Here is an 11,562-nt window from a genome sequence, read left to right as displayed (position 1 = left end):
GCAAAAAACAGAGGAATTAATGTAAACAAGGTTGAACTGAACTGAATTGCTTTAATTTCATGTTCATGGCATTTCACTACTTCTGTGTTGCACATAAAGAAAACAATTAATTCTAAACAATTCTTCTAAATCCAAGAATTAAGAGTAGATGTATTAGATTGCACAAGTAATTGTAATTGTGCAAAGAAAGTTGTGATTAGTAGACAGTGGGAATTATGACTTATGATTTTACCTGCATGTCCTGAGAGGCTGTAACACTATGCTGTTACATTATATTACAGAATACTCTCAGGATGTGGAGGTTCTGTTATTCTGTAAAGTGAAACAAGTCAAAAGAGGAACAAAAACACACCACAGCTCAGAGGAATATTAACCAAAGTTTATTTAAGGCTTCGAAAATAAAATGGTTAATCAATTTAAATACCTACATTAAAAAATGTAACATCTACATAGATTCTTTCCCATTGGATTGATATCACCCCTATGAGGTAATGCCATACAAACATATTTTTGGCACAAATGGAACCCCATATTCCTCCTGTGACAGCCCTCTGCTGCTGCAGATGGCCTAGTAGAATGAACGTGGGAGTTATTGATGTTCCCAAATGATAGAATAGGGACTTCCAGCACACCTGCCGTTAAGAGGCTCTCCTGATCTGCGACTCCTGGGCTTACGCTGGCCGGTACACCCGAGTTGTCACCAACATCCTTCTTTACTTTTGTTTTTTGTAATAAATGCCTCTGACAGGGCTTAAAGCAATTGTTGGTGTTGTGTCTCCCCAATTGTTATGGTCTTTGAACCAATATGTAAAACCTGTGTTCACACACTAAATGAATGTCTACTCTATGTCTTCTTTAGCTGCTCCATTGTTCTTGATATCACAGAAGATGACTGTGCTTATGATTTACCCACAAACCAGCTCATTTACATATCAGTCATTTCTGATTCTGGGTTTCTTGAAGCCTCCATCCTCCAGACAACCACATGTGTCATTGCCAAACACCCCAATGTCACTAAAAAGAGAAACCACCGTAGAGATGCCCACAGGCTAGAGGAAACATAGAATAAACCATGCACTACAATTAGTTTACATTCACTGTGTAAAAAACAAATCATTGTTTTTTAAGCATAATTTTTTTTTAAATAAATGCATGATAAATTGCTGAGTATACAACAATATATTTTTCATCATTAATTTTAAATATTTTTAACACCCACCTTGTTTCCTGTTGTGCCAAGAAGCTACTTTTTGTGGTGGTTGATGTTGTAGCTGGAGAAAACAACATGTTGCATCAAAAAATACATTTACAATATTTGATAAATAAGCAATTTTCACAATATTTTACCAGATATAAAACAGTTATGCTTGTTTCTTCAATGAAAAATTCTGCATTTTGTGGTGTTGGGACAGAATTTGGGTGGTTTTAATCAAACATTTGGTAAAAAAGAAAAAAATATTGACCCAGTTTGTTGGGGTAGAGAAAAGTCAAAAAGAAGCACATATTTTACAGATAACCTTTTTGAACTATGCAACAATCTGATCAAGCTTTACCAAAATCAAAATCAAGCTAAAATTTTCCCAGCAGCTATAATTTGATCACTGAAGCACTCAGAAGTTAACACAGACAAGTAATAGTTTATATATTGTGTTATGTACTGAATTTTAATTTTGCTATTGTCAGTGATAGTCCTAGTCATTATAAAGTTGTTGTGGGCAGCAGTATTGAGCAGCTGTCTTCACTGTTGCTATGCAGTTCCTAAACATTTGGATGTAGAGTTTACATCACCAAAACCCAACCTAGCAATGGTAACAAAGGTGTTAAACCAAATATCAACAAAATCTTTGGTAACCTAAATAAAACATTAGTCACTTTCTTGGGGGCTTAAAATGCTATAAAGTTAATGTTGATGTTTTAAAACAACCAACGGCTGAAAGAATCCACATTAGGAATGGGACTGGACCAGAAAATACCAAAAATGTGATTGTCCCAGAACTTTTAAGAGTGTACCTTTCAAGACTGTTCAATTTAAAGGCCATTGACATTTTTATTGCACTGTATTTTCAGAGATATTTACTCAAAGCAACCTAGCAAAAATTGTGTTTTTTGGGGGTTGCAAAATTAACAAGTAGTGTAATTAAATGACAAACACAGTAACATATTTTGAATAAAATTACATCCTTAACATTGTTTCTACAAAACTTAAACATATATTGAAAAACAATTACTAGAATTATGTCATCAAGCACATGTCCCCCACACAGATTTTAAAACAATACAAGATATATTAAGATAAACACATTAGCCTAACCCTTGCATTAAAAATGATTAAAATTGAATTTTCTGTTGAGCTATTGCTTATAATTGTTATTAGAATATGACAGCTGGCAACACCAACAGATCTTCTATGATTTCCCCCGAGAAAAGATTTGAGTTCAAAACTTTCTCTCAAAAAACCTAAATATTGGATTTTACAGGTTAACATTAACGTAAAATCAAAGCAAAAACAATCAAAATTCAGTAGAGTGACTCACAACCCTATATGTTATAATGGGAAGTCTGTGTTGATTCAAATACCTGTTTGAGTGATGACAAGCCTGACACTTTTGTAGACGTTTCTTCCAGATCTGGATATTACACACCAGTACTTATCTTCATCACTTTCCATGAGTGAAGTCATAGTTACGGTGAAGACGCCTGCTTCCCGATCATCGGTAATAGAGCATCTGTCATGTTGTGTTTTCCTGGTTGTTCTCACCAGTATTCTACACAGTTCATAAATTGATCCTTTGCACCAGTATTTAGGTCTTTCCTTGAACTGAAGGTCGTACTGACATGCGATTTCCACCAATCCACCGGGTGCTGCCATTACTTCTTCTGGCGCCAACAGATCAACTGAGTCCACTTTATTCTTCATTAGCAACAAAAGACAGAGAACAGGAACTGCAAAAGACAAAGTCAGTACCATTAAATACTCAGACATTTTAGTATCTCTTGTTATTAATCTGTTTGAGTACTGAAAAAATTACCACAAATGTTGCTGGCAGAACAAGCTGAAGTTCTCATGATGTGGCTGCAGGGAACAATGTGAAGTACGACAGCAAATTTTGCAACTCGAGGCTTCCTCTTATCCCTTATGATTATGCAACAAAGTTATTCGCAGGCTGGTTGACAAAGTTTATTTGTGTAAGTCTACTTTTGTTTATGAATTTGTTTATGTTGAGCTATGCAAAGTTACATTATCATACTTTATCCATGTTGATTAGTGTTTAATGTCGGTGATAAACTGCTCTGGTTGCGTTTCATTATTTACATGGTATTCTGATCTTTGTGCTGGGATTTCCCAAATGACTGATGTTGTGATGAATCATATGTTATGATCAAAACTTCCCTTGTAAACTGAGGAATTTTTACTTTGTTCTGATGCTTCTGTGAGATTAATTAAGTTTCTGTGGAGTTTGTTCAGTCTACGTTTTCCATACAGCTTTATTTTTTTTCTTTAAATACCTTTTTAGGTTCTATTGGTTTTTAATGAACATTAAACATGAACATTATTATCACTGACAATAACAAAATTAAAAGGAAAGAGTTTGGTGAGAGAAAGGAGAAGACATTCATATGACCTTAGACCAGGAACTGAACTCTGCTCCACCAGCTGAGCTACGCCAGCTTTCTTTACCAACTTGTCAAACCACATCCATGTAAAGTTTGATGTAGTGAACAATGTTCTCTCCAGTTGATCAACACTCTATGTATTTTTCACATACTGTATTTTTTTTGTGTGAACAATTTCTTTATCATTTATCTCAGTTCTGCATAGCTATTCAGAAATGGAGAAAGAACTGGAACAATGACGAACTTTTCCATGAGTCACTGGACTACCACAATTACCACAAGGCCCTAGAGTGACAAACAATTTGGCACAGTTTTGCTCGTAATGCAACCTTTCATACTGTCCTCCAACATACTTCATATACCAAGACTGTAGTGTTGGAAAAGATACAATGAAAAGAAGAACTGAGTCTTGAGGAAAACCGAAGTTTATTCTTTGAAACACTAATTACACAATAACATTTAAATGACAAGATTTAAACCATCTAGTTTATTTTCAATATCACTAAACCCAGAGAAACCACTACTAATTTACCCTGGTAATTATAATAGATTGTCAGACATACTTTTGCATCACTTTTGGAGTCTAGGACAATTATTTTATATGAAATACTCAAATATGTTTAACCTATGCCTAATATATAGAGTGTGTTGTCTATGACAAAACAGTCATAAAAGTGTTCTCTATAGGGCAAAATAGGAAGACTATAATGGAATTTTGGACCAAGTAGATTGTCCTCCTCCTTTTCATAAATTAATTTCTGGATATTTGTTTTATTTCATTACATTTTTAAGGTAGCCCCTCAAAAACAGACCAATATATCTGCGGAACTTAACAAGATCACTTCTGCTTTCTAGTTTTCTCTGACCACGTTTTCCTCCAGAAAATATCATGTCAGCTTTTAAAGACAAAGAAGAAATGCAGTAAAGGAAGTCTTCATTTGGTAAGTTCTCCATTTTTTATGTTAATTCTTTAAAGCTGATTGCACATCCCTACTTATGACGCATCACCTTCCTTCTTTCTGCGTAACTAGAGATGTCAAACATGTTTATCTTCAAATGTTTGGTGTCTAAATAGGTTCTCAGACTCAATTTGTCTCCAGATTGTGATTTGACTGCTAATGTTTTCTGCACTGCACACAAATTCAAGCAACACAGTCAAATCTTAGGCCTGGAACTGCCAGTATGTGTTGTTGTTTTAAAAGATGAAAATCTAATTTTATATACTTTTCTAAATAAATGTATTAAAGAATCATCTTGTGCTAAAGTGGAAGTTTATATTTTTCTAATAAGTCCTCAGGTTAAAGATATAGATTAATTGTTAACTGTAGAAAGGTTGGTTGAGGCCTGGATGACTTTTTTTTTCTGGAGAACAGCTGAGTTTTTCTCTTTGCATTTTGGATAAATTGAAAGACAGAGGATGCATTTCCAAACAGTTATTTTTCAAAGCAAAGAAAACAAACATTTGACTTGTTAAACTTTATTGCAATAACTTTGTATTACTCTTATGAACAAATGTGGTGAGATATGCAAAACATCAAAGTACAAAAATGTTCTTAATGGATAGGTTAGGATTTTGGAAGTGCGGTTCTGTTAAAAGATTATAATCAGGTTATGTTTCATAATGTAAGCCACTATTAGGTCTTCATTTAGCAATATAGATTAGTTGACTTGAGAGTCTGACAGACCAGTAAGGTTTGCTTAAATCACTCTAATTTTTTAAAGATTGGAGTGGTTTTAAAATGGTTAAAGTCCAGTTGAGTCTTGATCCCCTTCAAACTAACCCTGTGCTTTAAATTCAGGGTTTTACAAAAATAGAGACAACATGACATTAACATGACCTGGTAAAAGATTAACTGCTTATAACCCTTTAGCACATGTACACTTTCAAAATCTTGGCCTATCCTTTTTCATTTCCAAAAATCTAGCCATATAAAGCACGAAACCTTTGTGATTAATAAATTAATTTGTATAATTTACACAATAAAAGAAACTATGAAATTGTCACAGTGTCGTCATTCTCTTTCTGTTCTGCTTTGGCTGATCCATTCTGGTCTGCTCCTGGTTCTTCTACCATTGCTGACTTCTTTGATATTCCTGTTCCGATTTTAGAAGATCGAAAGAGAGTTTTGAGAGAGTGTTAAAAAACCCTTTTAACACACCTAAATCTACAGGCTTAAAAGAAATGTTTAATGATTCTGGTTCATGACGTACCTGTGAGGTAATTTCTGTGCATTCGATGAAAAAGCAGGAGACTAAAGAAGAGGATAAACCCAATGCAGGCAATTATCATTCCGCACAACAGGAAACTGTAGCTTCCTTCAGTTTGAATGATCTGTGGAGAAAATATCAAAATTAAACTACCAAACATAAATATAAATAAACCCCTGCTGTATGCTTGCGAATAAGGACATAATTCTTCTCATTTACAAATGTACAAATGTTTTTAAACAACGGCGGCACTTACTGAACCAACCAGGACCTGCATTACCATCTCTCCCATCCCTGCACTTGTCACCAGGACAGAGGTTGCACATCCTGCAAAAACAAATTCATACTCTCTCATTTCATTCCACCAGTGCACCACTATTTTGTGTTAAAAAAAAAGTTATACCCTGGTAATCAAGGATATCCTCAGTGTAGGCAAGCATACAGGGGAAAATGCTGCTCAAAAAAAGTCCACATAAACAGGTTCCGACAAACAGAAAGATGCTGCTGGTGTAGAAAATGAGCAGCATCAACACAGTAACAATAGCTCCTGCCTGCAAATGTAAAGAAAGTGGTTTGTCTAAGAGCACGGAGTTTCAGTGAAAAGGAGAAATATCTTGCTACAGCCACACATTTCTGTGAGAATCCAACACAAAGTGAATCATTAAGAAGTGGAAGGAACCAGATTCATGTTGTTATTTTAACAGACAAACATCTGAAACTGTGGATTGAATAGGTCTTTTAACAGCTATTAAATATTCCTAAATAAAATCAAGTGCAACTATTTGACTTCAGAGATCACCTAATTAGTAAATGCTACGTGCAGTGGAACTTCCTGTAGACACTATGTCCAACATGAATCATAGTGGTAGCTGCATAATGAGGTAAAGATGGATGGAGCTAAATATGGGACAATCCTTTAAGGAAAACCTGTTAGAGGTTGCAAATGACTTGAAACTGGGACAGAGATCACCTTCCAGCAGCTCTAAACATACAGCCAGAGCTCCACTTGAATGTTTTTCATCAAAGTATATTGTCAGTAAAATTTCCTAAATTAGATTATAACTGAAAGGTTCATTTCAGAAACTCAATTCACTAAATTAGATGGAGCTAGTTTTGTTCAAGCTTTTTTTCTGGTAATTATGATGATTTTCTGCTTACTGCTAATGAAAGCACGACATTTCGGATCAGTATGTTATATCAGACCAATTTAAATAACTTTTTTTTTAAAGCGGTAATGTAGGCTTAATAAAAAGTGCGATTAATACCTGTATTAGGGTTATTTTCAGAAAGCACTTTTGATCTGTCGAAAGAGAATAATACGAATGAGTTTTCCAAATTATAGAATATGACTATGTGCTATGTTAATTTAGACCTAATTCTTACTCAAATTCTGTGACTGGTTTTGAAAACAGATGTTTTTTAGGTGCTCCTCCTTCAGTCTCACAGGAGACTGGCAGAGATATGAATGGTATGAATTTAACAACAACTCTACATGACCTCACAAAAACTCAACGCTCTAATTGCAGTAATAAGCATTTTAATAAAGTAACAAATGAATGAAAATGCACACGATACATTCCAGAAAAAAAAACCATATATTCTTTTCCTTCCTCTTCAGTTAATCACCAGTTATTCTATTACATAAAATCCCCCAAATACGCTTAGGTTTGTGGTTGTAACAAGAAAAAAAAATCCTCCAAATCTAAAGAAGTATGATCAAGGCACTGTGCGGTATACTAAGAAAATGTGCCTCGAACTTCCTAGTTGGCCTTACCAGGTTGAACACGAGAAGCCGTACAGGTTGGAAACGATATGAGAGAGGAATAGACAAGAGGCGTCCAGCTGTGATCGCTGCCCAGAAAATACTAGCCAGGTAACCTGCTGTCTTGTTCGGCAATGACATCGGTGGGGCCACAGCGTAGGTGTACACAAAGCCAGCATATGCTCCCTGAGAAGAAAAAACATCTAGTTTCATGCACCCTATTTTCTATGCTTTATGGGATGCATATCTTGTATAGACTAATAAAAGTTTATTTGAGAAATAATGCATGTGAAATGAATACCGTGTGATTTATTTGCACCTCTCACTCACCACAATGCCATCGGTCATAAAGAGCACCATCCCTCCAAGGATATGAATCATAAAGAAGGATACTGGCAGTCCATGCAGGTTATCATTCTGACAGCAGCTGAAGATACTCCCATGACCTGTGGCAGAGCAAAAAAAAAAAAATCAGAAATGATGTATCGGTGTGCACAAAATGGCATTCATTGTTTTGTTTTCGTATTTCCTGACAACGTATTTGTTATTCATGAAGGAATGTAAGATGAATTAAAATGAAAGCAAAAAAATATATATTTCTTTCACATGCGTACCTCCAGCTTCATGTTCCTTCTGCTCCAAGTCTGGGCCCTCGGCCCCCTGCTGGGTCTCCATTGCTAGTTCATCCTTGTCTAAAAGACGTGGAGTGCTGCCAGGGCAGCATGGGAGTAAGTTCTCCCGATACATGAGAAACAGCACAGCAATGGGCACAGGCAGCTGAGAAAACAACAAAATAAATACATTTAAAAAATTTCCATCAAATAAATAATAAGTAAAAATCAAATGGCGACTAACGTATGCCTGCCGAGTGTCTTACATTAATAAGCGCCATGATCCAGAAAGCATATTGCACAATTGGCTCCTCCTTCTCCACTCCATCATGAGGCAGGTGGCTCTGAGTTATGTTGTGCTCCGCAATTGGACTGTATCTCAGCATGCTCCTGAAATGATGCATGATCTCGGTCTCGTTCCCCGTATGATTCCCACAGCCTGTCTCAGAGAGGAAAGGATCTGCAATCAGTGGACTCACCAGGGCTCCAAACCCGATGAAGAAGTGCAGAGCCTGCAGAAGCACATAAAGGGCAGGAACGTCAAACTACCAGAGTTTTGGAAGAACAGCAGCATATCTCTCTATCCTGTTATTTAAATGAGTGTCTCTTTAGTTTACCTGTAAGAAAATGGCTGAGTCCTTCCGGTAGATGGTGACAAGTTGAATGTTAGCAATGGTGTCAATAACCCCCATTGCCAAACCAGACACAGCCATGGCAATGGCCAGTACGAGGACATTATTACATACAGGAATGATGGCAAATATCACAGAAATGAGAAGAGCAGAGACAAATAGGGCACCTAGAGCACTGAATAACCTTTAAGGACAAAAAAAAAGACAGAGACAGAGACAGACACAGTTAAAATGAAGCAGAATCTCTTGACGCTTACTTGTTTAGTGATACTTACGTTCTCTTGAAAACGCCACCAACCGAGCTGCCGATCAACAAGCAGAACTGCTGAGAAAAGAAGACCCAGGTAATCTGACTCAGTGTTGAGTTTGTTTGACATTGCAAGTCCAATATTGTAGGTCCAAGAAAAGCAATGCACAGTCCAAAGCTGAAGAAAACACTCCAGTAAGTCAGCGTGTGATGGGCGTTTCGTTTGAATAGAGTTACAATCCTCTCATCTATGAACATCTTGGACACAGAAGACCACCAGGTATATTTTTTTCACAACCGAATGTCGAACGAATCTCTGAGGTTCTATTGACTTCTGCTTCAGTGAAATGGGTTTCTGGATCTCTATTTAAAGCCTTCAACTCTCTCCCTTTTTTGCATTGCTCAACTGAAAAGGATATCCTCCTGAGTTAATGGGTGAAGTCTTGATTCCTCCAACAATGTTATTCCAATCTGAATGGCGTCAATGTTTGACTTAGAAAGAGCGCTGCTTGTTGAAATGCTACAAGAAAGTTAACATTTGTGTGTCACTGTATTGCACAGTATGTCACATTTATGTTAATGGAAAATGTGTCATACAGAAAGCACCGACACAGATCTGTCTCATGTACAGATTGTAAGATATAAGAAGGAGTGTATGCCCTCAACATGTGTTGCTACATTTTAGTTCTCGTTTGGCCTGTGAAAATGTTAAAATGCTAACAAAATGACTTGTACTGCAAGTGGCGACTTTTATAGTTACTGTAAAATAAGTGTAAATGAGCATTTTTATATGATTTTATTCCTCAAATTGACCAAAGTCTTATTTTTGAATAGTGGTACTAAGACAGATTGACAAGCCATTCAAGTAGGGCTGGAGACCCTCAGTATTACATTATTATCTGGTGGTCTTTGAGATAAAATTGCACCGGGATTACAAACTGATAATTATCCAAAACATACGACCAAATAAACTCTGAAATAGCTCACAAGACACAAAGAGACAGAATATATCAGATGTTTCATTAAGAGGTGCACATTAGGTGGCATCCTGTTATTACATTTATCAGCTTGAATGGTTGAAGTCACGCTTAGATTTCCTTGAATTGGTATGATGGAACAAATATCACTTGGTGAGCCAGTGTTCATTTATTTATTACAAATTATCTGAATTTGTGTCAGTATCAGGGACTAAGGTGTTTCTAGAATGAAATCAAATCAGGACAGGTTTGGCCATGTACTTGGTGCGAAGGCCCAATTTGAAACCATCAAACATTTCTTTGTTTCAATGTTGTGATTAGGTTTATTTTTCTCTCAACTAATTAGTTTCTTCCACTGTTAGTATTTGTGTTAATCTAAATATATGAGAAAACACAATATGCACAATATGCGCAAATAATGCGACCCTATTTTAGAAAAAAAAATACGAACTCACATTTATAGGAGTAACATTTTTGTAAAATAAATGTATATAATGATGAGTAACATGTTACATTCGGCTACCAGACTGGAATAAAAAAAGAGGGCATAATACCTAATCCTGTTAATGTGAGAAAGGAGGAAACAGGTTGTGACCAAATATGGGCATCTGTCACATTCACAGTAGAGGGAACCAGAAATCAAAGACTTGCTGTTTTTGATTATTATTTTGAATTTATTTATCTTATGGGAGGAACTTTTGATAAACTGATAGAGCAAGACGACATAAATCTTTACACTGCTATGTGTCTGCGAATCTGTCACTAAATCATCTTGCATATGTGTTTCCAGACTGGTTCGTATCTCACTTCTTTTGTGATTTAATTTGCCTCAAAACATAAAAAATATGCCTATCTGCATTTGTCAGCTGCGTCTTAAAAAAGAAGAATCCTTTTTTGCTAAATATGTCATGTTTTCTTGAGATGATATCTCTTGCTGCCGTGATATCTTTCAGAGTCAGCCATGCAAAGCCTCCAGCTGTGTAACTGATTTGCCAACGTGTTGAACATGTTGGTTATGTTCTAAACCCTGAGAAATATGAGTGTTTTTAGAACAGGCATTCATTAACATTCACTTCCTCTTCATTGAGATGCTGCAACATGACACGAGTTCTTCAGGTAATTGTCAACTAACACCATCTTGGAGACAAGTGTTGAAAATAAGCAGCAAATTCTGGTTACTGAAGTACATACATCGATACATCGATACATCATTTATCATTTAAAATCAATTGACATTTGAAGGGATATTTAACCATTAAAGCTGAGGTACATGGTATTTCATGAAAAAAATTATTTTCATTTTCAGATTTACAAGAGATTAATCATTTCATTTCTGCCCTGTCATATACACCCTACTACTCAAAATGCATGCTGGATAAATGACAGAGAAGTTAAATATTTACTGGGTGACAGCTCTGACCACACATAAGTCAGCTTTGTTACTATGTAGAGAATGTGCTTCATGACAGAAAGAAGCTGCCCAAAATGCATTAGATGCTTTTGAAAGGGA

At 36.0% G+C, this 11,562-nt stretch overlaps 2 protein-coding genes across 2 annotated transcripts; both read right to left on the bottom strand.

Moving 5' to 3' along the window:
* Window positions 1–364: 364 nt before the first annotated feature.
* Window positions 365–3,150, bottom strand: LOC111607008 (CMRF35-like molecule 3). The gene is made up of 4 exons (XM_023328754.1): window positions 3,030–3,150; window positions 2,578–2,943; window positions 1,220–1,271; window positions 365–1,049 (listed from the first exon to the last, which is right to left on the bottom strand). The coding sequence occupies exons 1-4, from the start codon at window positions 3,064–3,066 to the stop codon at window positions 926–928; spliced, it is 579 nt and encodes a 192-aa protein (XP_023184522.1). The 5' UTR covers window positions 3,067–3,150; the 3' UTR covers window positions 365–925.
* A 1,926-nt stretch (window positions 3,151–5,076) lies between these two features.
* mfsd4a (major facilitator superfamily domain containing 4A) lies at window positions 5,077–9,441 on the bottom strand. The gene is made up of 10 exons (XM_005801765.2): window positions 9,104–9,441; window positions 8,814–9,012; window positions 8,463–8,708; window positions 8,200–8,362; window positions 7,916–8,031; window positions 7,598–7,771; window positions 6,227–6,374; window positions 6,080–6,150; window positions 5,827–5,947; window positions 5,077–5,709 (listed from the first exon to the last, which is right to left on the bottom strand). Exons 1-10 carry the CDS (start codon window positions 9,331–9,333, stop codon window positions 5,606–5,608), a joined length of 1,572 nt encoding a protein of 523 aa, XP_005801822.1. The 5' UTR covers window positions 9,334–9,441; the 3' UTR covers window positions 5,077–5,605.
* Between the last annotated feature and the right edge of the window lie 2,121 nt (window positions 9,442–11,562).

This window comes from Xiphophorus maculatus, chromosome 1 (assembly GCF_002775205.1).
Source record: "Xiphophorus maculatus strain JP 163 A chromosome 1, X_maculatus-5.0-male, whole genome shotgun sequence".
NCBI classification, from domain to species: domain Eukaryota; kingdom Metazoa; phylum Chordata; class Actinopteri; order Cyprinodontiformes; family Poeciliidae; genus Xiphophorus; species Xiphophorus maculatus.
This window is presented reverse-complemented; position numbering and strand designations above follow the sequence as displayed.

Coding starts and splice junctions, on each gene's coding strand:
- LOC111607008 (XM_023328754.1), bottom strand. CDS start 3,066: ATGAGAACTTCAGCTTGTTCTGCCAGCAACATTTGTG. Junction 2,944..3,029: donor TTCTGCCAGCAACATTTGTG/GTAATTTTTTCA, acceptor TGTCTTTTGCAG/TTCCTGTTCTCTGTCTTTTG. Junction 1,050..1,219: donor TTGGCACAACAGGAAACAAG/GTGGGTGTTAAA, acceptor TGTTTCCTCTAG/CCTGTGGGCATCTCTACGGT.
- mfsd4a (XM_005801765.2), bottom strand. CDS start 9,333: ATGTTCATAGATGAGAGGATTGTAACTCTATTCAAACGAAACGCCCAT. Junction 9,013..9,103: donor GGTGGCGTTTTCAAGAGAAC/GTAAGTATCACT, acceptor TTGTCCTTAAAG/GTTATTCAGTGCTCTAGGTG. Junction 7,772..7,915: donor TTATGACCGATGGCATTGTG/GTGAGTGAGAGG, acceptor TTTTCTTCTCAG/GGAGCATATGCTGGCTTTGT.